This window comes from Vanellus vanellus (genome assembly GCF_965231255.1).
Source record: "Vanellus vanellus genome assembly, chromosome: 9".
NCBI lineage: Eukaryota > Metazoa > Chordata > Aves > Charadriiformes > Charadriidae > Vanellus > Vanellus vanellus.
In genome coordinates, this window is record NC_138914.1 from 15,281,154 (window position 1) to 15,308,902 (window position 27,749).

At 39.2% G+C, this 27,749-nt stretch overlaps 2 protein-coding genes across 2 annotated transcripts in view; one reads left to right on the forward strand and one right to left on the reverse strand.

Annotated features, from left to right (window-relative positions):
- Positions 1 to 2,661: 2,661 nt before the first annotated feature.
- On the reverse strand, positions 2,662 to 7,616 carry PDE12 (phosphodiesterase 12; the record flags this gene model as incomplete). Its single annotated transcript, XM_082487853.1, has 3 exons — positions 2,662 to 4,471; positions 5,211 to 5,289; positions 6,369 to 7,616. The coding sequence occupies 3 exons, from the start codon at positions 7,614 to 7,616 to the stop codon at positions 4,029 to 4,031; spliced, it is 1,770 nt and encodes a 589-aa protein (XP_082343979.1). The 3' UTR covers positions 2,662 to 4,028.
- A 4,538-nt stretch (positions 7,617 to 12,154) lies between these two features.
- The window catches only part of DNAH12 (dynein axonemal heavy chain 12), a gene marked incomplete at its 3' end in the record, with an annotated part of 75,394 nt that continues 59,799 nt past the window's right edge, over positions 12,155 to 27,749 (forward strand). Inside the window, exons 1-16 of the mRNA XM_082487947.1 lie at positions 12,155 to 12,408; positions 14,693 to 14,783; positions 15,063 to 15,089; positions 16,040 to 16,229; positions 17,079 to 17,154; positions 17,971 to 18,129; positions 18,798 to 18,993; positions 19,657 to 19,845; positions 20,775 to 20,925; positions 21,035 to 21,126; positions 21,441 to 21,619; positions 22,425 to 22,560; positions 23,433 to 23,558; positions 24,450 to 24,584; positions 25,581 to 25,774; positions 26,946 to 27,186. Coding sequence (XP_082344073.1) covers positions 12,245 to 12,408; positions 14,693 to 14,783; positions 15,063 to 15,089; positions 16,040 to 16,229; positions 17,079 to 17,154; positions 17,971 to 18,129; positions 18,798 to 18,993; positions 19,657 to 19,845; positions 20,775 to 20,925; positions 21,035 to 21,126; positions 21,441 to 21,619; positions 22,425 to 22,560; positions 23,433 to 23,558; positions 24,450 to 24,584; positions 25,581 to 25,774; positions 26,946 to 27,186 — 2,346 coding nt within the window. The 5' untranslated portion in view covers positions 12,155 to 12,244. The remainder of the gene's footprint in view (positions 12,409 to 14,692; positions 14,784 to 15,062; positions 15,090 to 16,039; positions 16,230 to 17,078; positions 17,155 to 17,970; positions 18,130 to 18,797; positions 18,994 to 19,656; positions 19,846 to 20,774; positions 20,926 to 21,034; positions 21,127 to 21,440; positions 21,620 to 22,424; positions 22,561 to 23,432; positions 23,559 to 24,449; positions 24,585 to 25,580; positions 25,775 to 26,945; positions 27,187 to 27,749) is intronic.

Here is a 27,749-nt window from a genome sequence, read left to right on the forward strand (position 1 = left end):
GCTGCTGCAGTGCTGTCTCTCTGGCGTTTACTGCGTCAGAGATGGGGAAGTTGATTAGAAAGTGAAGTGAGATGTTCCTTTTTCCCTTTTCCTTAATGGCTGGTCTGGGAAAGTAGCATTAAACAAACAAACAAAAAAAAAACACCAACAAAAAAACCAAACGCAAACACATTTGAAAAGATGCGAAGAGCACCTTGCCCAGTTTTTTGATGTGAAGGACATGGAGCATTCCAATTGCTGGAACACATGTGAGTTTAGGTGTATGAAATAAAATGGAGACAAGCCTAATGGGGCTTCTACAAATCTGGGTTCTAGAGGTGATTTGGAGAGGGAAAATTAATTGCTGGGCAAGGTCCAGATATGTAGGGGGAGCTAAATACTGCCTTACGTGGGGTAGGAAGCACCATATACTACCTCACGTAGATGTAAATGTAGCTTGGGAGTATGGGGGATATGGGCCGAAGGTGTACATAAGGGTTGCTTTTCACCCCCCCAAAAAATCGCAATTCTTTTGAATTGTGACTTTTTCCTAACCTAGACCCTAGTGCTGCATTCTCATTCCAGAAATGTCAAACGGGTTCCTGGCACGTTGCTGCTGTTGGCAGTCAGCCTGTGATGCTGCATTTTCCTAATTAAATGGGGGATACTTGGGACTAGAGAATCTCCAGCACTAGCTCGTGGGGCTGAATTTCCTCCTGAAGATATTAAAGGATTATCCGCCATGTGCAAGGGTTATCTAATTTCACTGGGCCTGTTCCAGCACCGTGTTTTTTCCCTTATTGCTTGATTCTCGCAGGTGCCAGCTCTCCTGTGCTCTCCCTGGCCTGGGTCCGCGAGGAGGTGGAAGCAGCGACCCAAGTAGCAGTACAGGGAAGGAGCAGGACTTGCTGTTTCTTGGAATGCAGGCAGAATACCAGGCAAGTCTCTCCTCTGAGCACCTCCATCTTCTGGTACTATGGAGGAGTTAAAGATTGTCAATGTTTTAGGTTTGGAAAATAAGACAAAATAACCTGGTTGTAATGGATAGGTACTTAAAAAGGAGAAAATGAATGTTTTTTAAAATTGTAAGGGGAGCTCATTAGCCTATGTAAGTAATATAATTTCACTTCCAAACTTCACAATTGCAATGTTACAATTCTGAGTGACTGAGGCATTTCTCTTGCCAGTCTACAAGCCAGCATTACTCAGTGGAGTTTGGTTTTTAAGGGGTGTTTCCCTCAAATTTTTCAGAGCTGGCAAATTGTGGAAGGTCTTTGACTCAGCTGTAATGTGTCAGTGTTTTTCCAGGTGTTTTTCCAAAGTGTTAATAGATTTTCTTCTTGAACAGATCTTCCAATTATTTTTTCTGCCCTTTAAGACGCCATACACTTGCAAACATTACATCTTCAGATGTAAGCTTTATCTCATTTACCAAATTAATAAATATTCTTTGCCCAGGTGCGAGGTTTACAGCCTCCATTCTGTTTGCAAGATTTTCTCCTCACTCCTGCATCTTGGAGTTCAGTTATGAATCATTGATACTTTGATACTTTTATCAACTTCGTAGTCTAGCAGAGTACAGGCATCACCTTCAACTCATATGCAAGACTGAATTACACTTTTTGATTAGACTTATATAAGAACAGTAACTGATTGAGGACCCACCCAAAGTATTTTGAGTCCAGTTCTACAGGGTGAGTACCGTCCTTCACTCTGCAATGACCTTACATCAATCATTGCCACTTATATTGCCACATTCCTTGTTTTGCTTCCATTTTTCATCCAAAGGCCCTTAGCTACCATTTCGCTTAGCTAAAATGCTGTCTTAGCAAAAATTGAAAGCTGAAGGTTTACATATACACCTGCGAAAGCACATTACAATAAATGAGCGCTCTGTCAGTGGGGTGGTGTGTTTATGGTTTGTGGGACATCTGCTTAAGTAGGTGAATGCCTTGCTCCAGGCCTTGATCACTTATTCCCACCTCTAAGTCTGTATCTTGCTCTCCAGGCACGAGAGGCTTTATGGTGAATCAGCGCAGGATACAATAACCCACTAAAACAATAATATAGTCAAGAAAATTAAAGGCCCTGTATTTTTAGCTGGGCAACTTCCCTATTTTAGCTTGGTGTGGCACGAGCAGGAAGTAGCCAGAATGGAAGGTTAACTGCTTATGGTGCTGATAAAAGCTACTTGCAAAGGACATCTACATGACATCTTGAGTAATACAGGCTTCTACAAACTTACGTAGTGGTGGAACAGTCCTTTTGTTAATTTCCATTTACCTGTGTTATGTGCAGAGCTGGTCACAAATTTCTGGATGGTCCATGAGATTTGTCTTCTCATGTCATGTTGTTTGAGACATGTTTTGAGATTTGTGGGCTTGCATCTCTTTAGCCTTGTATGACCTCTGAGGCTAAACCTGCCTGTTGGCTTTACTAGTGCAGTTGTTTATCAGCATCAACTTATTAGAGGCTCAGATACTACAATAACAAAAAACATATTAGTTTTATTAGAAATTAAATAACATAGAAAAGGCTAAAGAGCAGATGTTTGTAAGCTTCTGCAAAGCACCGCCCTTCACAGTATAGCAGGTAGTCCGGCAAGAGACAGGAACAGCGACCCTCAACAACATGCTACTTGAAAGCGAGTGCCTATTTTTAGTAGTATATGAACAGTTCAGTGAATCCCAAGTATAACCTACAGTCCACAAGAATGTGGTGGAGGTGAGTAGTTGTGCAAGTATAGAGTATACAGCTTTATCAACCTGGGTGGACTTGTTTTGCCATGAAAGACACCAGTAAATAGAAAAAAAAAAAAAAATCTATTGACATCAGTGATAGACAATTGAAAGGGGAGCTTTATTAGGTGAAAGAAGGACATCTAGTGAAATGGTTTTCAAATGCTGTTTGCTTCATATGGACTAATGATGCAAGGAAAGAAGCTTGTTAAGTGATTCAAACCCCTCCAACACATTCAATGAAGATACAGATAAAATATATTTCCCCACATCCAAATTATCTCCTACAAAATAGGGGAAACTAGACTATTTCTAGAAGGAAAAAACACAGGTCAAACACTAAAAAATTCAGGTCATCTTTGTATGCAATAGAGGAACAAAATAGAACAATTGTGATAAAGGTTTGCAAGTCACTTGTGACTTTTTAAAGATTTAGGCACAGATAGCTAATGCACCACATTAACTATTCTGTATCTCCCCCTATTTGAAAATGCATTATATTGTTAAAAAGCTCCCTTCCATCCAGAGTTGGCTGTCCTAAACTTTAGTATTTCTTTTGTTGCCAATGACTACGACCAACAGAAGGAATAGATGTTCGAAGTAGATGCTACCTACATATGTAGTCCAATTTTACCAGGTGCTAAAGTTACCCTCATTACCCATATTAACTGGGCAAGCAAAATGCTTCCAAATCAATTATAACTTTGAATTTAATATCATTGACAGAAAGTCTATTCACTGATAGTTAAAGAACATCTTTTCTGAAGGTAGTGGGTACAAGTATATTGTTCATGCCACTTACTAAAAAACTGGGACACAGTAATGGTAAATGAATAAAACAATTTCTGAACTTATTTTTTAAAAAATTGTCTTGTCACGACAGTAATTACAGTGAGGCTGAATCAACTACATCCACTTGTTTTCAGGTTCTGCATTTGGTTCTGAATTAAGCAGGGTTCAGTTTGTACACTGTCTTATAAATCAGATTAAATTCATATATCTTTTTTTAACAAAATAATTCTTAATCCTTTAAAACCACTGATAAAAAGGTATATGATAATCCAATTTTCAAAACCCCCTGTCTTAAATATATTTTTCCTATTAGGATATAAAAAGGGAAGGGAAAAGTTGTCATGCAAATATTCTGAACAGTGTGATAATATTCAGTAGAACCATTAAACCCATGAACTTTTCGGTAATCATTCTGACTTTCCTTTTAGTAGCATACAAACCAGGGTATAACCTCAGTTCCCCAGCGGTAACTTAAGCTTCTTGTTTGAATGCCCCCAAAAGCCTCATATAAGAGGTGATCTATTTCCACTTCAAGTCACATACTAGTGCTATATGATCAGAAGGATGCGAAACACTTGGCAAAGCCTGATGGGTTGTTACTTCTTCATGACTTGGCAACGGAATAACCTGTTCAACCTCTAAAGCATTTTTGTCAATGAAAATGTAGTCCAGACATCCGTGAAACCCACCAACATAGTTTGTATAAGCAGGTTCTCCACAAGCACTTAGCAGTTTGAAAGGATGGCTTAGAGGCATATTGCACCTTTCTTCTTCACCATTGGAGACCCAGTCTTCATGATCTTCAGCAATGCCACCACTGCTAATAAAACTGTAAGTTCCAGATGATGGTATACTATTGAAGTCTCCACAGAATATGATTGGTATACTAGGATACAAGTCACATGCTACGTGCTTGATGTGAGACAAGGCTACAGCGATTTGGATGAGACGGATGTTCCCACCTAAGAATATAAAAATGTGTTACCTTAAATACTTCACAGTAGCATTGGCAGAATTTTTCAAGTTGGTCATTTAAACATATATCATGTATATCCCTGAAACAGCAATCTCATTTCACATTTTCTGTGCACTACATTTTAGAATAGTTTTCATAAATAAAGAAGCCTTTGAAGTTTGTGACTATTCAAGTTTTAGAGAGGCAATGTTTTAAACTTGCACATGCAAGAACTCTGAACTTTAAACAACCATATGACAGCAGTCTTCCATTTCATGGCAACCATCCTAATAATGCTCCCGAAAGCCACAGAACTAAAAGAAAACTAAAAGAGGAGAATCTCTTCTAAAAGCTTCTATAGCCCAATCTGGTCGCCCAACTAGCAGTACGTCAATATAGCTCCTTCAAGTACAACAGGATTGGGAAGCCACAAGGACACACAAAGCTATCTGTGTTTTATGGTCTACTCTGTGGGTGAATTGTGTGTAACACAACTTGCCTTGCTTTCAGCTGTATTCTGCTGACTCCCAGGCAGACTAGAACAATCTTACTCTATGGAAAATAAATACACAAACAGACCTAGCAGCCTGGCTTGATTCATCTAGATAAGAAGCAAGGCAGGAAACCCTGAGTTCAGAAGAAAAGGCCATAGCTGCAAAAGAACGGGGGGAAATCTATTCACCCTAGGAAGAACAAAAACCTTCACAAACCCAGTTATCCTACACACAGGAACATGACAAAATTACCTTTTGGGTGCCAGTATAGGTGGGTATTAGCTACACAAATCTTCCTGGAAGGATCAGTTGCAGACTGAAGAACTGAAACCTTCAAGAGAAAAAGCAATCTTTGATAAGTCTTAAATAGAAAGATCATATATTAAAAAAATGCAATAGTTACCTTATGCCTTTATATCAATCCAGTTCAAAGAATCTGATGATTATAACTAACAAACATTACAGCTCCTAAGTTGAGTCTATTTATCTCATATACAAGGTTTGAGTATCAGCCAAGATATTACCACTACATCCAGGTATTTGACAAATGTTCTTTTGTCCCTAAATGTCTGGTTTGGCCACATTTTTTCCTTCAATCCATTCCATATTTTTTCATAAGATGTTGTTAATACTGTACCATTCTTAACTACTATTATTTTCTATCCTCCCACCTTTGCAACAGAACTAGAGCTACATCTCTGGTTTTAGCAAGCAAACTGTAGCATAGCTGTTAAATTGAATGTAAATTTAGAGGTAACTTCAGTTATCAAGGAAAGCTTGTTAGTCCTACTCGACGCACAAGTAGGAAACTTTTACTAATGAGTGCTTCTGAAATTCTGACACAGATCTGTATCTTAGACATTTATACCTATAAAATAGCTCTGCTGGCAGACCCACTGGCATCAACAAGCTCACAAACCTGTCCAACCTTATTTTTCTCCCTACTGTCACTTTCTAAAGTAGCGTTATTAAAACAAGCTACATTAACTTAGTCTTGTTTAGAACTGATTGACAAGATTTAAGTTTTCTGAAATACATATTCTAACATATAAGAGTAAGTAGTGGAAAACTTATCAGCCACAACCTGGCACAGAATCTCAACAGCTGTCTTCATTTTAAAACAAAGAATCATTTTGCCTTTTTTACCAAATTTTGGCAATTCCATATATGCAGTTCAGTAAAGTCTCAATGTTTTGTTCTTGTTCCTACGTCACTCTTCTGCCCTATTCATTGCCTTAGCTAACAGAGAACATGTGTTGTCTGTGTTTCAGACTGTTAATCCCTTGCCTCCCTCTTCCTGTGGTTTGATGCTGGCTGCACCTGCCACTGCCAGGAGACCGGGGGGGGGGGGTGTTGTCGGGGGGAAAGGAGGAGACGGGAAAGCGAAAGAATGCACGTAAAAGCTGGTACCTGCAGCACAGATGACCTCTGCAGCACCTTCTCCTGCACCAAGGGGTACTTGGCCAGCTTATCACACAACTCCTTGTGCAGCGGGTCTGAGAGCAGGACTTCGCTGAAAGCTATGTCGTGCTGGCTAAGGAGGCTGAACTTGTCCCTGCGGTAGAAAGTGGCCAGGCCTTCGTGCTGCTTCTCCTTAATCTTGAAGAGCCCTTCGAGTCCAAAAGCATCTAGGGCTGGAGCCAAGCTGTCCACGAAGACGGATTTATCCACCTCTTGCAGGCAGATGAGGTCGGCGCTGTAGCCTGCCAGCTCCTTCTTCAGCAGGTTCTGCCGGTAGTCGAGCTCCAGGGCGTACGGGGCACAGTAGGGGTAGAGCACGGTGCGGGAGAACTCCGTCTGGGCGTAGGTGTCGGCCAGGATGTTGTAGGAGACGGCGCGGATGGAGCCCTCGCCGCAGACCTTCTTGGTATAGAGGTGCCGGGAGTCGAAGGTGCAGGCGCCGGGGCCGGCCTCCACCGGGCCGCTGCTTTCCACCTCGCGGGGCGGCCCGTAGCGCTGCGCCCCGTCCCCGGGCGTACACCGCAGCTTCAGCCGCAGCCCCACCAGCGCGTTGGAGGGCGTGAAGACGCGCTCGGCCCCCGCCGCCTCCACCCAGGCCGGCCCGTCGCCGCCCGCCGCCTCCCCGCCGGCGGCGGGCCGCTGCTCGCGGTACCAGCGGAAGAGGCAGTGCTGCGGGGCGGCGAACTCGGCGCTCACCTTGGGGCAGACGGGGAAGCCGGCCAGGAGCGAGCGCGGCAGCCGGAGCTCGGTGAGGGCCGGCGGGTTGCGCTCCACGCGGTACTGCGCCTCCCCGATCTGCAGCACGGCGCCGTCCTGCCAGGCCGCCGCGTTGGGCACCTCCTCGGCCACCGCCTCCCCGTCGCGGGAGAACAGCCGCACGGCCGGCGCCGCCACCGCTTCCCCCGGCGGGCCGCCCTCCGCCCGCTCCTTCTTGCTCTTCTTCGCCGCCTTGGCGTGGCCCTTGGCGGCGTTGGTGGCGATGCGGGCCAGCGCCCGGCCCAGCGGCTCCGCCTGGTCCCGCTGCATGTGCCTGGCGCTGCCGTCGGGGAGCACGAACCGCAGGCTCAGCTTGGGCTCGGAGGGCACGCACCGCACCACGGCCCGCTCCATGGCGGCGGGCGGGCGGCCGCCACCGGCGAGGAGGGCGGCGGGCGAGCGGCGGAGCCTGCGGAGGGCGGAGCGCAGCCGGCGCCACATGGAGCCAGCGCCGCCGCTTCCCCCGGGCGCTACCGGAAACGACGAGCCGCGTGCCGCCTCCTCAGCGCGGCTGGGCGGAGCCGCGTGCCGAACCACCGCTCCTCGCGCCCGTGGGGGCGGGGGTTGTGCTGAGGCGTCGCGCGGAGGAGGCGGGCGGGACCGCCAGCGCCTCACCGCGGCAGGACGCCGTCCCCGCGGCCGCGGTCCTGTGCCGCCGGTGTTCCCGGCCCCTCGGTCGGGGGTTAACCCGCCCGCCCGGTGTGAGTGAGACTGGCCAGAAAAACAGCGGGGACTTTTCCCTCAGCGGCGAAATCCCGTCCCCTCAGGAAAGCTTTCGCGTCTGCCCGGCTGGCTGACGAGGGGGTTGGATTGAGGCTTCGAACTGAGTAGTCCCGGGCTGCTAAAATGTCTTAGGGAGGTGCCTGGGCTTTGGAAAACAGACCTAAAATTCCTTCTAGCTATTGTTCTTTGCAGTCTGTGCGCACGGGGTTCTGCCCACACAGATACGAAATTAGAATTTTAAACGCCTCTTTTGTCAAATGTGGCCGAGTGGGTAGTAAATCTCTGGAATGTCTTTAAAGTTTCTATTTACCGTTTTACACAATGTGGAAGCTTAGCAACAGCTCTCTGGTGCGTGAGGGTATTAAAATTTCTTAAGCATTCTTCCTACGACCTGGAACAAGAAGGTTTCTATCTGCTTTGTGCAGGCAGAACTCTGGCGCAGAGACTGGCTGACCTGCTCGGGCTGTTAATAAGCCCTGTGGCAGACTAGCAAATTCAAGGTAAGATGATTTTTTTTCCCCCAAGTCTCTGATGCTTTTTTTTTTTCCTTTTTTTTTTTTTTTTTATTCACAAGAGTATATTAGTAGCCTGTATAATACACAGTGGAACAAACATGCTTTCTGTGAATAGACAGGCGTTGAAGGAGCGTTGCGCTTCGGGCAGGTGGCCCTCGTTACCGGCAGGGCTCTGGGCGGAGGCGGCTCCCTTACCGGGGCACCACGCTCCTTCGTTTTCAAGGGAGAAGCCGGCTCTGAGGGCTGGGGAGACGCGGTTCCAGCTCCGGCCGTGAAACTACCGGGTCCGCAGGGAGCTGAACAAGGGCGCTGGCTGATGCCCCGGTGTTGCGGGCCCGAGTTTGGGGTGCTGAGGTGGCCTTGAGCCGCGGAGTGTCCCCGGCGTTGGAAATGGCGCCAGGGAAGGCGGAGGGCACTTGTGCTGCGGGTGGGCAGGGCTGTCCCGGGACAGCCACCGCGGGGACCCGCTCTCCCGAGGGAAGGGACCCGTGCCTCGCCCCTTCCGCCGCCGCCAGCCCTCGGCGCCGTGGCAACCGCGCTGTTGTCCTGAGTCGCCTCCGCGCCGCCGTCCTGCCCGGCGGGCCCCCATCCAGGACTGCGGCAGCGGGAGAGGTGAGGGCAACGTGGGCGGCGGGGTGGTCCTCCGCGGGGCTGGGGCGGTGGCAGCCACCCCCCTCCACACCGGCAGGGCCCTCCTGGGCTGAGGGAGCGCCAGGGAAACGTAATATTGTCACGGCTCACCTTAGCTGAGCTTTATTTCTTTTGATGCTTCCACCACACCCCGTTTTAATTAATTTCTAGGACATTTCACTAATTTAGGAGGTAGCTTTGGCTTTCTGCTTCCCTGTGAAAACCTGTTGAAATGCCGTTGTGAGTTTGTGCATCGTGTTTCCAGGGGAACCCTACCGTCACCGTGAGGTGACAGTGAGGTGGATTGAGAGTTGGCTGTGTGACAGAACTCAGAGGGTTGTGAACAGTGGCACAGAGTCTAGTTGAAGGCCTGTAACCAGTGGTGTCCCCCAGGGGTCAATACTCGGTCCAATTTTGTTTAATATATTCATTAATGACCTGGATGAGGGGACAGAGTGTATCCTCAGCAAGTTTGCCGATGATACCAAACTGGGTGGGGTGGCTGACACCCCAGAGGGCCGTGCTGCCATCCAGTGTGACCTGGACAGGCTGGAGAGCTGGGCAGAGAAGAACCTAATGAGGTTCAACAAGAGCAAGTGCAGGGTCCTGCACCTGGGGAGGAAGAATGCTAGGCACCAGTATAGGTTGGGGCGGACCTGCTGGGAAGTAGCTCGGAGGAGAAGGATCCGGGGGTCGTGGTAGACAGTAAATTATCCATGAGCCAGCAATGTGCCCTTGTCGCCAAAAAGGCCAATGGAATCCTGGGCTGCATAGGGAAGAGTGTAGCCATTAGGTCGAGGGAGGGCATTCTCCTCCTCTACTCTGCACTGGTGAGGCCACAACTGGAATACTGTGTCCAGTTTTGGGCTCCCCAGTTCAAGAGGGACAGGGAACTGCTGGAGCGAGTCCAGCAAAGGGCAACTAAGATGATAAAGGGCTTGGAGCATCTGCCTTATGAGGAAAGGCTGAGAGAGCTGGGACTCTCTAGCCTGGAGAAGAGAAGGCTGAGGGGAGACCTTATTATGGTGTACGAGTATCTCAAGGGTGGGATGAAGGAGGATGGAGCCAGGCTCTTTTCAATGGTTCCAAGTGACAGGACGAGGGGTAATGGGCACCAGTTAGAACACAAGAAGTTCCGTTCAAATATACGGAAAAACTTCTTTACGGTGAGGGTGACAGAGCACTGGCACAGGCTGCCCAGGGAGGTTGTGGAGTCCCCTTCTCTGGAGATTTTCAAGACCCGCCTGGATGCAGTCCTGAGTAATGTGCTCTAGGCAATCCTGCTTTAGCAGGGGAGTTGGACTAGATGATCTCTAGAGGTCCCTTCCAACTCTGAAAATTCTGTGATTCTGTGATTCTGTCAGTCTTTTGGGATAGCCATGCTCAGCCCCAGGCAAGACTTAAGCTGCTACAGAAAGATAATCTTTTAGTGAATCTGAGCCCAGTAACGCAGCAGGGGTTTTGTTTGGGTTTTATTTTCTTTCTTTTTTTCCTTCTTTTTTTTTTCTTTCTTTTTTTTTTTTTTTCTAGTTTTCTGTCTTTATATGAGGCAATTTTCAGACTTTGGTTGCTAGGTGTCTTTAACCGTGGTTACCCAATTATCTGCTTCACATTTTCACCCCGCCCCCAAACTAGAATTCCTATTTCAAACCCATACCTGTCTCCACTTAACTGTTGCACAGCCCAACTACCCACAACTGTCGTCACAATCAAAACTCCCACTTGCTTATCTTGAATCACATATCCACCCCACCAAATTTTTGTTGGGAATCTGCATCCAAACGGCAGGGTTTAGCCACATCCCCTCAGCGACATTAACACCTTGCCTGCCTCTTTCGTTTTAGTAATCTGAGTTTAGTCTTTGCCCAGTTTGGCCTTGCTTCTGAAGATGTACACCTTGGTATACTATAAGTGAATATTATCTAGAGAGCCCAGAGATGCTGCAGCTTAAATAAAGTACTGTCAAGCAGCTGCTTTGTATTTACAGAGGCACGTGTTCTGATAGCTCAGATAAACATTTTGAGGCAGGCAGTTGAAATAAAATTGTGCTCTGCTCTGCCTTAGGTAAATACATAAAACACTATCACTAGGGTCTATTGATGGAATATATGTTTATATGCAAGATAGAGTTCTCAAACAGCCTGCTAAGCTCACCACAAGACTTTCGGCGTCACAAAATTATTTCTGAATATTCTGCAGTTTTACAGTGCTTTTTACAAGATGATCATGTAGTTTCTTAACCTTTCCACGAATGGAGCAGAGCTTTTAATGACTACTTTGCAGGTAGAAAATAAGCTTAATTCTTTTTTTCCTTGAGACACATGAAAACAAGAATAGGGTGCTGGTTTTATAGAAATGCATTTTTTTATAATATCCTGCATTTTTTGTCTCTAAAGAGAGACAGTGATATAGTATCTAAATAATAACTTTCTCATAGATTTTGCTCTCATTTGTTTGACATTGTGGGGAAGCTATAAGTCAAGTTGATGTAATTATGATTTTGTTTCTATTCATTTAAAGACTGCCTTTCACTTCAGTAGAATTCTAGGATCTTGTATTTGAAAATTTGCTGCAGCTTTATCTTTGCATTAATACCAATATAAAGGATACTTTTGGGCATTTTTTTTTTTCCCTCAGAACTTCAGAGGCCACCCTTGTCTGAATTTGTTCCATGTTATCTATTATGGGTGGTCTTAATGAGGCAGTAACTTTTTTTTAGTGACCAGACAAAAAGGTGGTCACCTACTGACACCCCAGGAACAGCAATGCTGTCTCAGGCCCCATCAGAACAGGAAATGTGCCTCCACCAGGGCCAGCTGGGTGCAGTCTGCTGGGGGATTTAATAGGCTGATTTTCTGGTGTCTTCTGTGCTGTGTACAGCTGGTAGATTAGCACTTAAAAGAGATTTGTATTAGAACTTTACTTTTATGCAATGTGCTAATCTTGAGTTAGTAGAACCGTACCTTTTTTTTTTATTATCGTAGACTTTATATGTATGCACTTTCTGTTGGACTTTGCAATTTTAGCATGCACACTATTTTTCTGTTTTCTGAAAGTTAAACATTTACTTAGATTGTGGAAATCCCTGAGACTACCTCATTTTACAACTTATGTAAATTCAACTTAACACATGCATCTGTTAAACTGCTTTCTGGACAGAATTAATTGTATTCTAGAATCTTGTTTTTGTTATGGTTTTAGATGGAGCATTCAGATGGAGCACCTTCCAACAAAAAGACACTGAGAACTTTGTTTCTTCCCGTTGTTTTACCTTCATCAGTCATGTCTGATATGTCACCATTACAGAATAAACTATTGACATACCGAAGATGCAACGAACAGCAAAAGATGCTTAATCAGTTACTGTGAGTTTCATGTAATTCAATAAATGTTTCTATCATTTCAATGACAACATTGCACATTTGACATCTAAGAAATAATAATGGTGTTTGTTAACCTTACAGAATCACAGAATGGTCAGGGTTGGAAGGGACCTCTGGACATCATCTAGTCCAACCTCCCTGCCTGAGCAGGGTCAGGGTTTTGATGTCACTGTTTAGAGGTTTAGCGGGTTTTGATGTCGCTGTTGCAGTGCTGAACATTCTCCTCCTAAAATCATTAATAATAGAAGAACATTTGATGGAATCTTTAATGTTTTTTCTTTTACTGCACCCAAAATCTGCTTGAGGTATGCTTATTGGGGTGGGTTGTGAGAAGAAAGTGACCTTCACATTTTTAATGCTGTTTATGACAGACTGAAAAAAAATCCTTTCTCTTTATGAAAACCTTTTTCAAAGAGAATCAAAGTCTGGGCTACTTGCTGACTTTTGTAGGAATGATCCAAATGTGGGTCTACTTCTAACAGGCTTCTTTGTCACTATCTTAATGCACTTGCTGCTAAGCTTAGTGATCCCTGTCACTGCTAGAGAAGCACAGCTGCTAATATGGTTGGTAAATTCACATTAAATTGTCTTTCAAGATTTTAATTTGCAAAGGAGGAAAGACAATAGGAAAAGGTCTTATTATTTTGATACAAATGTGTTGCTGAAATACCTGCATTATTTTTAGGAACTTACTGAAGAAACCCTAGACATTTTAATTATCTTGGCATAAACATGAGGATTGTTGCGGCTAAGGTTGTATTGTTTGTAGTAGTATTATGAAATTTATGTCTACTTGTATTCTCATGTAAAAGATTAAAATGTAAGAAAATCTAGTGATAGGATTAAAAAGCACAGGAAAAAATCGTTTTGGCCTTCAGAAGAAGAGATGGAAATTAAAGACCTACGTACAGTCCCAATTTAACTCATTTTAAGTATTGTCACTGAGATCAATAGTTTTATATTTGTTGGTGTGGGTTTTTAGTGATTCCATTTGCTGTGGCTAGATTTGGTGATGGTAACCAGTTACTCAAGTAATGCCTATGCAATTGATGTTCCACTTCAGTGGCTGAATTTTTAAGTGGCCAAGTATTACAGGTTATTTTTTCTCGAAAGATACTTGTATATGTCCGAAATTGTTGGCTTCATTTGAGCTAGGCAGTGGTATAAAACTAAGTTGCAGGATCGACGTCTGCACAGAAGGGAATCTGATTTGTACCAAAGATAAATGGGGGAAGGAAGTTGTGTTTTCTCTTTCTTCTTCTCTTTTTTTTTTTTTTTTTTTTTTAATAATGGTAGCAACAATCAGTTATAAAAAGAATTTAACCTATATAGAAGTTAAAAGCAGAGAAAGATGTTTCCCTTCTTTTATAATAGCCTTTAAAGTATTAATACAAATCTAACAAACAAGAAGTCTTTTTAATTTTAGCTCTTGGACAGTAAATCCCGACTTTTCAATGATACCTGCAGCAGTTGAGTATAATTTTTAGAATGTAGATGTTAGGTATGTTGAAAATGTCAACTATGCTGTAGTGATAACTTACTGTGCTGCTAACCAACCATAACTTACATGGCTGCCGACCAACCATCTGACAAACTGAATATTCTGCTGGAACGTTGGTTCACTCACATTTTTGTACAAAGGGAACTGTCTTTTAAAAGAGGTCCCATGAAGTAATGATTTGAGTGTATACTTGAAATTGGCAGTCTAACTTCCACTTGGGATTTTTCAGCTGAGTTATATTGAGATAAGGCTGAAATACTCTTTGCAAGATACGTACAGAGTGTATCCCAGAAGGATGGACTGGAATGTTTTAATGTGTAAGGTCAGCAGGACATGCCAACATTAACCATTAAAAGTTTTCTGATAGTTATATAGCAATTTATAACCACAGGCAATAAAAAAGAGCTGATCTTAAACAGCTTTAGGAGTTTTGTTCTGCACTTTTTTCTTTTTTTTTTTTTTTTTCATAATACAGTTCGACAAAACCTGTTGTAGTTGGTTGAGGAGAAGTAAGATATAATCCTAACAGGAGCACTGGGCAATTGGATGAGGTGAATTAAGGCATGTATATATTGTGATTGTGGTCAAGACAAATGTGGCTCTTATATGTAAAAGAAGACAGAGTATGCAAAGGCAGCCTTAGCTTTTAGTGATCAAAGAGTTGGTAAACATGAAAAAACAGGTTTCTTCAATTAAAATGATAGCATTATTTTTAATATATTATTTGTAGTTTTTCTGTGTTTCTGACTGTGTGTTTTACTTCAGAATTGATCGAGCTTTAAAAGTCTATCATGTATCCATGGAAGAAAAATATCACAGAGATCCTGTACCTCCTATCCCAGAACTGCCTTCCACTGTGAGAAAACATTTCTTTAATATTTTAAGTTTCCTGTTTTGTTGTTTGTTATTGGAGCATTTATGCCTCTTAGTTCTTAGTATTTACTTAAAGATACTTATCTCAATTCTTATTTATTCATAAATGTATTTATGTGCTCAAGCAGTCCCACTGAAATTGATACTTGTATATTTACATAATAAAGCCTTTATTTAGGAATAATACTTGTTAAATTTTATATTCCTGATTTTTTGTTTGTTTGTTTTTATACATTACAATTTTCTGTTCCTTTTTATACAGATGAACAGTGAGCAAAACCAACAAAGAGTGAGTTAAATTCTTCCTTCTGCTTTTTTAGAGTGGAAGAGTGAATGATCTCTATTCACAAGGGTTGAGTATGTTATGTAGAATTAATGGTGGTTAAACATGAAAAGCTTTTTCAGTAGTCTTGTTGCAGGAAAAATGGAATAGGAAGCAAAATAGGAATCTTTTCTTGTAGTCCAATAGAAGGAAAGTATTTTTCTGTTACAGAAAGTATGTCCATCAGTAGTTTAAGTTTTGTGCTAAACCTTAGTTAAAGATTATTACTTAGAAAAAATTCAATAGGCTTCAGGATTTTTTCAGTTGAGGTTATAGTTTATACTTTAGCCTGTACAAAAAGTAGTCTTTGACACTGTTCACCTGATTTGAAGAACATTTACAAGTCCTGGAATTTGTGTATGGCTTTTAAAATAAGACTTTATGTCTGAGAGCCACTTTAAACTCAAATTAGTATTGAAATATTTATATTAAGTACCTTAAGGGAACATCTACTTTTCCTAGCTGATATTAGGTAAACTCACTCTGAAGACTATAGACATTCAGATCCCTTTTTGTTTTATAACAAAGCTATCACTCAAAAGCATAAATACCTATTTGTTTGCCCCCTGTACCCCCTCCATTTGTGCATACTTTTTGCCAGATAAACGTTTGTCCAAAGGACAATTAACAGGAACCTTGACTGTTTTATTGTCAGTCATAAACTTCAGCGGAGAACCAAGGACAATGCCATACTAAAAAGTTCAATATTTTATATTTAAGCATTGAGTCAGGGAGACCATTTTACCAACCACATAGTAGCTTTTAGTGTACTAGTTAATGAATACTGAAAAGGTTAGATTATGTCACATGTCCTTAAGTATAAGAAATGGTGAATAAAAAGAGACTTGATTGTCAAGCCTAACGCAAAAGTATTTACATAGCCAATTATTAGACCTCTGACAAAATTGTCCTTTCAGACAAACTATCTCTTTATGAAGAAGTGTGTGCAAAGTAATCCAGTGGTTCCCATTCAGCAGCAGTGGCTAATGTCCATGCTCACGTTGGTGCCACAGTCGCTCATGGAAGGCAAAGATAGACAGCTGCTAGCTGAAGAGCTTTTAGGGGAGATAATAAGGGATTATGAAATGAGCATGAGAAGATGTGTGGGTAAGTACTAGAAACTATGCAGTACAAATATTAATATATTAATATGCGTCTGTATATATTGTAAGTTGTTTCATGTTCTCCCTCTGAAAATAATTTTTCTAGATTGTTCTTTCAGCCAGGCATGATCTTTGTAATTAACCACTGATTTCTCTTTTTGTGTATTCCCTTGCAATCATGTATTAGTGTCTTTTTAATTTACATTTATAGGATCTGAAATCAAGCCAAATTTTGTCAATATTTTGGTGGATGGCTGATCTTTTTAAAAACGCAGATTAAAAAAACCCACACAATTTAACATGGGACTAACATCTTTGTAATGTTATCAGTGGGATAATTATAGTATCCCACTATAATTATATTAAACAAAATTGCCATAAATACTAGAATCATAGAATATCTGAAGTTGGAAGGGATATATAAGGACCATCAAGTCCAACTACCTGCTCCTTGCAGGGCTACCTAAAACTAAACCATATGACTAAGAATATTGTCCAGATGCTCCTTGAACTCTGACAGGTTTGATGCCCTGACCACTTCCCTGGGGAGCCTGTTCCAGTGACTGACCATCCTCTCAGTGAAGAAATTACTTAAGAAAGTACTTAAATATTTAAACACTAGTCTACCTGAAAACCTTTGTGAATAGGGGACAGAATTGGAATTAAGCCACCTGAATCTGTATAGATATTTAGCAAAAGCTATGATTTTGAGTTACTTTGGGGAGAATGTGTTATGAAGACTCGGATGATACATTTACCTTTATGTGCTTGGTTCAACCTGAAGAAAGAATGAGGAAGTACAGTGCCTGTTGAATATGGCTTAATTTTCTTCTAATAATATTTTTTTTTCTAGTGCGAAATATTCTTATTAAACCAGACGTGAAAGGACTTGAAGATGAAGAGGAGGCACCTTTGCCTTTATCACCTCTGTGAGTGGATTAAGTTAGCAAATAACCCACTGGCAAAACACAGTTGCATGAGTGAAATTCTCCTTGAGCTGCATGAATGGAGTTATGGCACAATATTAATTCTGGAGTCCCTTAATGAGACATTTTTTTCTCTCTGCAGAGGGTCTTACATTTGAGTATCTTATATCTGAATGCTTTACAAAGTTTTAGCACTGACAGTGTTTTATTATTATTACAGTTACATAGAGTAAATAAGGCTTCTGGCTCTGAGTGCCCAGACACTAAAGTCATATTGCAGTGACTTCTGGAATGAAGTGTGCGTGAACAGGGCAGTTTACTGGCAGACAGCAGCATTGTACAGTACTTTAACATGCTAAAACTGCACGTAATGCCAAGGTTTCATATGACATTGGTGTTACGAGGTGAAACCTTGTATTATGCTCTGCCAGAATAGAAGAGGAATTCAAGCAGACAGAATATAATTATCTGAAATGTACAAATTCCTGAAGCATCAGAATGTGTGTCATCTAAATATTGATGATAAATACTTTGTGTTAGCACTTGATGAATTTAGAAGTTTACAATGAAAGAGCTTCAGGAAAAGCAGGTGATCTGAAAATACACTGGAGTATAAAACATGGTAGATCAGGCAGAGTATCTTTATGGCTTCCACTGCATCATATTGAGGATATGTGTGTGGCACTTAAATAACTGTTCATGTTAGGGAATAAGCTTTTTAATACTACTTTTTATATGTAAGGATATTTTATTCAAGTATTGCTTGATCTCTTCACTTTCTTTGCTCGTTTGTTTTGTTGTGGTTTTTTTTTTTTTCAGAGGCCTGGATTTTTCTAGACCATGGCATAACAGTTTTATCCAAGCAAAAAATCAAATCCTTTCCAGCTTGCATGTTCTCCACCCCACAATGAAAGCTCTACTGGATTTTGGTTATGCAGCATTCTCTAACTTTCTTATAGTGGATTTCTCAAGTTCCAGGTAAAGACTGTTTTGGTGAGTGATTAACCCGTATAGGTTTTTGAAGCTGATAAAGAAGATTTTGTTCAATTCTATTATTTATTGTAGGGTTTTTATACAACAAATTTATTCAATGTGTCATTTAATGTTCTTTGAGTAGGTCACTTTGTGTTATGACACATTATAACTTCTCTGTTACATATAAATATTTTACTGGTGCTTAAATTAATGGTAGTATCAGCCCTTTTGATTTATGTTTTGCCTTTAATTCCGTAAGGGTCTCCTCATTATTTATTTAATTTTAATGCCGTGATCCCCATGGGAGTCTGGTTGAAGTAGCATTTGAAAAACTGACTTATAGTAGTATTATTATCTGTAGGGAATTCTACAGTAACCCTAAAAATGAGATTTCTTGCTGATTTTTAATCTTGGAATTTTTCATTTTCATAATTTTCAAAAAGATAATTTTCGCTATCTTTTTCCTCTTTTTTTTCCTGGTAACTGTTCTTTATTTCCTGGGGGTTTGGGGTATTTTTTTCCTCATTTAAGTCTACAGAAGTGATGCTTAGGTTCCCATTGTGCTTTCTGCTAAAAAAGAATGGGTTTGTAATACGGTATAGATTACTGTCACTTTACTCCATGAGGGTTTTAATTTTGTTAATGAAGTTGCCTGTAACTTTCTTTTCTAGATTGAAAGGGCCAGTTGACTGTGAATCTTTAAAGACTGATGTCTCTCTAAGATGTTCTAAAGCACAAGAGAAGATATTAAATACATGGTATCAGAAAGTTATTGGTCTCTTTACTCAGAAGGAGGCATTGAAAGGTGTAAAGTTGGATCAGGTTGACTCTTTTTATAACTGTGTGGCTATGCTTATGTCTAATCAGGTAAAAATCTTTCCTCTCTGTGATAACTTAATGTGAAATTTAGGTAATTTTAATGAGTCAGCACATTATATGATATGGGGCCTGTTTAATCTGTTAATTAATCTGTTAGCCATCTGAGACAATTGTTTTTCAAATTTTTTAGTTTACTGAAAATTAAAAATCCTTAAACTTCCATTTAACTTAAAGCATCTCTTGTTTACATTGTTCTATTTAAGAATATAATAATCAGTGGGAATATATGTGTTCAGCAGTTCGAGAAGGCAGTAATTTTTAGGATTAAACCTTTATTTACTTTATAGAAAAATAATGGAATAATAGTCTACTCAAATCATTGTTATATTAAAAAAAAAAGTCAGAGGAAAATGCATTCCAGATATTTCATTTATACTTAAAGCATGTATTAGTAACAGACCTACATTTGTAGCAGAAATAAATGCCTGGGCTTTTCTGAAATGTTTGTTTACTTGTTCATTAGTTTGCATCCTTTAAGGATTGGGACTAATACCCACTGAAGTTATTAGAAAAATTCACACTACTTCAGTTATCCATGAATCAGCCCAAAAAGTACTAAAATGAATGGAAGTCCTGGCTTACTGAATGAAGGGAAAGTGGGATGAGGCTTTCTGTTCTTTCAACTAATAGGTGTTATATGTTATTACCTAGCTGAAAGAATTATTGAGAAGAACGGTTGAAGCTTTTGTGAAACTTTTTGATCCTGAAGACAGAAATTGTCTACCTTTATTTAAGATGGAATTGACTCTTGATGAAAAGAAAATGGAGTTTTATCCAAGTTTCCAAGACCTAGAAGAAGCAATTCTGTTTATAGTAAATCGTATAGGACAGACTCTGCAGGTGTGCTTTTATCTTTATCTGAATATTTAAATGCTAAATTGCTCAGTACATGAAAATATTAGTAATTTAGGACACTCTGCTTCCCATTACCATGGTAGTCAATGCAACTTGAGGTATTTGTTTTCCATGAGCATTCTGCAGGTCACAACATGAATCTTGATGCTCAGCAGAACACCAGGCTCTGAAACTCATTTTGTTACTCTGTGTTTGTAAAAAAAAATTGGTACACATGCTACTGATTGTTATATTCTGCTGGTTTAATCTGCAAATCTGTGTGTATTTCTACACATTAATTGTCTGCTTGTTCATTAAATAGAAGTTAAGCTGAAAATTTGCCCAGAAAGAAAACTAGCTAGAATATAATAGAAATATAATTAACACCTTAGCTGTATGTGTGATGATTTACTATAAACTTGCATTAATAATTAAGATCCCCAGAGAAAGACAAGGAAAATCAGAGTTGATATTCCTTTTCTTTTTAAGAAAAATAAAAGCCTCAAGTCCCTAACAACTAATATGTACAACTTCTAAAGGTTTATGTTTTAGGAAGCAATCTGTGACTCCAGAAAAGAGCCGTTCTGGGGGCTCTAGATGTATCCCTGTGGATTGAGTATTGGCCTTTAATCGTACATGATGGTACTTTCAGAGAAGTGTTTTGGATTTAGTTTTGTGTGCTTGCACATAGGATAGAATTTAATTTTATGTAAATTAGGTAATTAATGTTTTGTCCATTTTACACATTTCCTGTTAAACTTTTTGAATCAGAAGAGTTGTTCTAGGTGTGCATGAGGCACCTGGCTGTGGTCACAATTAGGGTCTCGTACTTTTCTGATACAGTGTCTTCTGCAGATTGCAACTTACTTTTAAAATATATGTATCCCTGCACTGCTTTCTTAAATTTAAATAACCAGAACTGGCACTTCTGTTAGAACATCCAGACAGTCCGTTCATGGCTAATGGGAGGCACTACAACTCTGGACGCTGAGCTTCCTAATCATGTCATCGTATGGGCCACATCTACACTGAAAAAATCTATCAGAGACAACTTAGAAGGTCCAAAGGAATATTTTGAAAACTACGGTGAGTGATAGAATAGAGTTTAAATAACTGTGTTACTTCTTTGAAACAAGGAACTTACTGTACAGTGTATGCGTTATAATAATATTAATATAATATTATTGAATTGTAGTTGAAAGGTACGGCTGGCTTGTAGATGGAACTGCACAGGCACGGATAGAAAGATTTGAAGCAGAAGAGCACAGTTTTGATGAATATACTGCTGTAAGTTTTAATTCTATATTTTATATAGAATTTTTACTATACACACAGCAATAATAAAAAGGGAACAGAGGATAATGTGTGCTTAGCTTTTAGCTAGAAATTATTTTGACTGCCTACAAATCTACAACATAACTAGTTTTTTTCCCTAAAAGTCTGTGGCAAATAGAAAAAAATATTTATTTTATTTATATTTATTTTATTTATTTTATTTTTTATGTATTATTTATTTTTATTTATTAATATGTGTAAAACTTATTCATGTAGCCAAGTAACAGTAACAGCTCAGAAGTGTAAAATCTGATGTTTTTCTGAAGTTCATAGATGAATTCTTCACCCTCAAGAAGGAAATCTTGAGTTTACCAGAGGTGGCTCATTTCCCTATGATCTGTTTGAGTTGTGAGGATTTAAACCAGGGTTTGGCTAGTAATGCAAACACCTTTGCAAAAATGCTAATGGACAGAATAGTTGCAAATCACAGAGAGGAAAATGAAAAGTAAGTAGAATTTTCTGCTTGCGAATGCTATATATGTTAAATGCATAGTAGAAAGGTGTAGAAAAAATGCAGGTATACCATACTCCTGTTTAATGGAGACTCTTGGCTCACTAATGATCTCATGCCAGTTGCACCAGCTGATGTATTTTTTTCCTCTGTTTTAAATTAAAAAAATAGTAGGGGAACTTACTAATAGACTTGGATAATGGAGGAGAGAAAAGATCAAAGGTCTTCATTACTGTTCTGGCTTTTTAAGTGTGAAAGACAGTACTATTGCACCGTCAAAGGAAAGATTAGCAAGACTCTCTTACTATATGACAGATATCTCTAGGTTTTCATAATGACAGATAATTATACTGATAGATTTTAATGGTTGATTTGCAGCTATGGATTAAAGCATAAGTGAAGTCATATTAAATTGTTTGGTTAAAATGAACAATTATAGTTAAGTTCTATAGTGCCAAAGTTCTACATTGCCAAAATGACAGAATATTTACTAGGAAAGTGCTTGTGTGTATGCTAATGATACTGTGCTTAAGTTTATGTACTTACCAAAAGTAATTGAAGCATTTATTGTAAAAGAATACCCCAAAATTCAAACAAATCAATTATTGCAAGTTAATAAATAGTGTCTTTTTAGACTGACTTGATCATATTCCCTATTTAGTTTCATAAAGTAATGGAGTTTGTGCAAGGGTAATACTTAAAGAGGTAATTTGAAGTTCTAACTCCATTAAAGCTGAGCTTGAAGCCAATCACACTAAAATCTTAAAATTTTGATATTTTATGTTACATAAATTGATAGGATATGCAGGGAATTTGAAGCAATTAAGGAACGTGCATTAAAAGTTCCTGAGACAACAGAGGAAATGGTGGAAACAAGAGCTTACATAAAGAATGTCAAAACCAAAGGTATTCAGGACCTGTTGTTAAGGATCAAGGTAAATGACTATTCTTTAATTCTTAATCTTTTACTGAACATGGTGGCGTATACAGACACAGAATTCATTGTGGAGTGCAGAGACTTTTGTCTGATCATGCTGCATGTATGAATAAACTGTACCCTCAGTGTTACTTCAGACAGAAGTGGGAAGTCCAGCTCTTTTTTTGCCATATGCCTTTCCTTCTTAATACCCATTCCCATGTGTTCTCCATGTCAGTGAGGAAATGCAGCTTTTAATAAATCATAGCAGAATGTAAAACACTCAGTTTATTGTTTATACCTAGACTTACTTCAGAGCTGCTTAAAAAGGTATTTGTTAAAATGTAACACGCAAGTGTAAAGAGAATTTTATGTGTAAAAAGTCATGACTTTCAACACACAAAAACCAATTTACTATTTGAACAGAATATAGATGATGTTACATTAGCAGTAGTACTTTGTGTGTGCTCAGAGGATAAAATTGAAAAATTAAGTAAGGTGTGGGCCAGCCAAAAATATTACTGGATAAGAAGCTCTTTGCTATATGTTATGATTATACATATCAGATTATCTGTTTTGGTAATAGGTCTGTAAATATAACACGTTTATTTTGCAAAATTTATATTTCTTATATTTTTAATAATATTAGGAATTTTGCATGTAGACTTACAGGCTGCAAGAGTCATATTTAAAGAAATAAACTCATGAGTGGGGCAGGGATTTGAATAACTTTTCATATGTATTTTGAATATTCAGTTGGCTGAAGTAGCTCTGAATTCTGAAATGTCTGGGAAATGTAGACTTCTATTTTATCTTTATAGATAATATTGTCCTACCCTATATTTAAACATATCTATGATACCCAAAGTTTTGTGAAATCTCTTTTTATAGGAGTGTTATCGGCAAATGAATTACTTCTTAGATGCTTTTTTATTTGCTCCTGAAGACATTGCACTGAATGCAGCAGTTCTGTTATGGCCAAAGAAGATTAACCCTATTTTTGATGAGCACGATGATGTAAGAGCATTTTTGTTGTTCATGGTATATTTTGCCTTGTTAGACTTTTCACTTTACCTGAGCTGTTTATTTCCTTGGCAGGCTAAATGTATATACACATAGAACATGAACCATATTTAGACATGCATGAATCATGTATTTCCAGATTTTTAGATCAAGAGGGCTTTTTGTGGAGTAATTTGAAAATTGTCACTGTAACTTAAAACCTTCAGCAAGTCTTATTGTCTTAATTTGTTTGTGGTTAGTACTAGGTAATTCATAGGAAGGTGAAAATTCACTACACTGCAGTTGACTGGGACTGAAAATGTGAATTAGTGGTCTGGACAGGAAGTCCTTTAATTAAAATTATGTTTTGTTCTGTCAATAAAAGAACAATGGAAATTGTGGGTTTTAGGAAGCAATCATAAATAGAAAATATGCAATATTCATTTTCTCTGTGTTACTGTAGATTACTTTCTTTTCTTCCACTTGTTTGTATTCATCTTGCTAGCATTCTTTCTCTGTGGCTATGATACAGTAAGTCAAGCCTTTTGGTGTTCTCTTGCCTCTGTATAGTAATTTAGCATAGATTTAATAATTTATTCTAAAAATGTTTAAGAATTAACATTTTTTAAAATAAAAATATCAATCTCTTCTAAATATCACAGTTGAGGGTTTCTCTTTCCATAAGACTTATTTAGATACTAAGGGGTATGTCCAAAGTATTTTCTTACTTAAAACATAGCAGTCTCCCAAGCAGTCTATCCAACAGATACTTATCTGTATTGTTTCTTTTCTGTTTGTGCTAAGTATTTAATTTAGATGGTACTATGTATGTTAATAATTGAAAGACTTACAACCACTTTTGCATTGCTTTTTTACCATTAAAAAAATAAATCGATTGTTTTGTAGCTGATTGAACAGTCTAAAAGTAAAGGAGAGCAAGAACTAATACATAAATGTGAGAAACTGATGGTGGAATTAGACAAGCTGACGCGTTCTGTGACGGAGTTTGAAGAATACTCAGAACTGGATTGCATGCAACAGGTATGATTAACATTTAGTATAAAATGGGTAGAAATGTTTTGTGTGTTTAATACACACGGGTCATGGAAGAAACTTAGAATTGAAAGTAATCAGTTATTTTAGCAAATGTGAACTAAAATGTTTATTATCCCTCTTGCCACAAGGAACAAACTCATAAAATGACCCCTGCATACCCCCTGCCCCTTTATTTCTATTACATTGGCAATAACACTTCACTTAAAGGAAAGTTTGCTATAAAGTTGTACTTAAATTAGCTGAATGGTAATCTCGGCAAGGGCTGAGATAAAAGAGATATATAAAGTGAATGATTTTTTTACTCTGGTCTATATAAAGCATGGAATTCTGGCCCCAGTGATATTATTTGCATATAACTTCAGTGAGATCAGAATTTCCTTCCCCGTTTCTAATATATTAAGGAACTGTAGGAAAAAATGGCAGGTTAGAAAGAATGATTGGTAGCAATTTAATTTATTTGTTTTTGGTTTTTATTTTTCTATGAACCTCAAAACTTCATTTTTCTGCTAATGAAGAGCAGACCACTGGCTCCAAAACGTTGCAGTTTTCTAGAAGTATTTTATAATCACCAGAGCATGTCTTGCGCTTTAATTGGAGGATATCACAATTATGCTTGGTAATTTTGTTTTTTAAAACAAAACATTTCTAAGCACAAAACAGAAATACCAAACTAATAAATCCCAGTTGCCCTTATGATATGTCAGGTACATAAAAACGTGTATGCCTGCCTCTTGGAACAGTGGATTTTAAAGCTGAAACATTTTGAAAATGGTTTTATGCTCTTAATTTCAGTAATGATAAAACCAACTTTCTTTTTCTTAGTGTTAATCTGGTACTCAAGGATAAGAAGAAGAGCTTTTAACTCATGCTTTCTAAAATTTTAATAAATGTGAAGGCCTATTATATTTTGATATCTTATTTTGATAGCTATTCAGAGCATAACTTTGTTATCTCTCAAGACATACAATTATTTCATTTCAGTATGTGGCTGACCTGAGAGTGTTACAGAAACGCATACAGGAGGCTGATGAAACAGTAGCTCTTATTAATAAAGAAGAGACTCTGCTCGAATGGAAACCGAGCGACTTCCCACTCCTGAACAACTTAAAAGTTGAGATTGAACCATATCAGAAACTCTTTCATCTTATACTGAAATGGCAACGGGCAGAAAAAAGGTAATTCAGCTCTTGAAGCTATACGAGAGAGAGCAGGGAAAAATGCTTATGCTTTTTTATTCATGTCAGATCACAGAATCATGGTATGGTCAGGGTTGGAAGGGACCTCTGGACATCGTCTAATCCAACCGCTCTGCCAGAGAAGGTTCACCTAGAGCAGGTCACACAGGATGGCATCTAGGCCAATTTTGAATGTTTCCAGAGTGGGAGACTCCCCCACCTCTCTGGGCAGCCTGTGCCAGTCCACTGCCACCCTCAAAGTAAAGAAGTTCCTCCTCATGTTTAAATAGAACTTCCTATGTTCAAGTTTGTGCCCGTTACCTCTTGTCCTATTACTGTGCACCACTGAAAAAAGACTGTTCCCATCCCCTGGCACCCTCCCTTTAAGTATTTATAGTGTAGAATATGGATTTGTTTTCTTATAAACACTTATTTATTTATTATTAGCAATTCAAGTATAATAGTAATATAACTTACATATCAGGCTTATTTTTAATTCAGCTAGAAAATAAGTCAGTTTATTTACTTTTTTAATATAATGCAAAGGAGTATATTGCATACGAGGTTCTAACTGTATCGGTCATGCTGGTGAAGTTTATAAGACAAACTCTGTGAAAGAAAGGTATTAGGAAGAAAAAATTTGGTTAGTTTTGAGCCATTGTGTAAACCAGAAAAGGAAGAAGTTCAATTTAGAAAACTCACAATCTGTATATAATGAAAATGATTTTTAACCTAATGGCTGTCCAAAATACCATGTAGGTGTGCTCAAATGATTACATTGCTATCTGGTGGCTAGATCCTATCACAAAAACTGTAGTATGTCTGAGCCTAAATTAAGTGAGATTGTTTACCAGTTCCTGCACTTTTTGGAAGTTATAACATGATATGGCTAGAAAGTATGGGGTTTTTTGAAAATACAAACGCCTAGTATATCTTGATGTCATATGTTGATCTCTGTCCAGAGCTTAACTTAAATATTTCTCAATCCATGCAGTTACTTTCAGTATGTGACTGAGAATTACACAAATACACAGAAGAGTGTGATCAAGCTACCTTTAGCTGTGCCTTAGAATTTTGCATAGAATGACAATAATTGGTAACAAGAGTTTTGCTCTAATTTAAATAACTTTTTGTTTGTTATTCTGTTTTCTAACTTTGTGGGTTTTCTCAGATGGATGGATGGTACCTTTTTGGAACTAAATAGGGAAAGCGTGGAGGCTGAGGTTGATGAGTTTTTTAGAGATATATACAAAGCGTCAAGACTGTTCCAACAAAAGCAGAAGAAAATTCAACAGGAGTTGAAAAATACATCGCAACACAGAACTGTAGAAGAAAAGACAGAAGAAGAAACAAAGGCAAATCCAACTCTTACAATGTGTTCTTCAGTTCTGGAGCAGATTAAAGACTTCAAGGTAAGTAAAGGCTAAGGATATTAATATTTGATGCTCAGGAACAAATCCTAAATTCAGCACTTAGTACAGGTAGATGATGCAGTGTCAGAGACTCCTATTATTACAGAGAGTGTGCTCTGAATCACCAATCACCAAATTGTATTTTCCCATTTGTTTTAATAAAATTTGATTTTGCATGTCTTTGTAGTTTTAGGAATGTGAATGTTAGAGAATGGAAACATACAGAAGGAAAGTAATTTTTGGATGCAGAGAAACATTTAAGGACGTAGTTGGGAATTTTGAAATGGCACTACGTGTTATGTTAACGGAAGCCAAAATTTAACATAATATAGCTGAAAAATTGTTCCTTTTCTCTTTTCTGCTAAGACTGTGTGTAATAGTTTTCTATTTCTTCTTCAGTAATGTGGTGAGTTGACCTTGGCTGGATGCCAGATGCCCACCAAAGCCAGTCAATCACTCCCCTCCTCAGCTGGACAGGGGAGAGAAAATATAACAAAAGGCTCGTGAGTCGAGATAAGGACAGGGAGAGATCATTCACCAATTACCATCGTGGGCAAAACAGA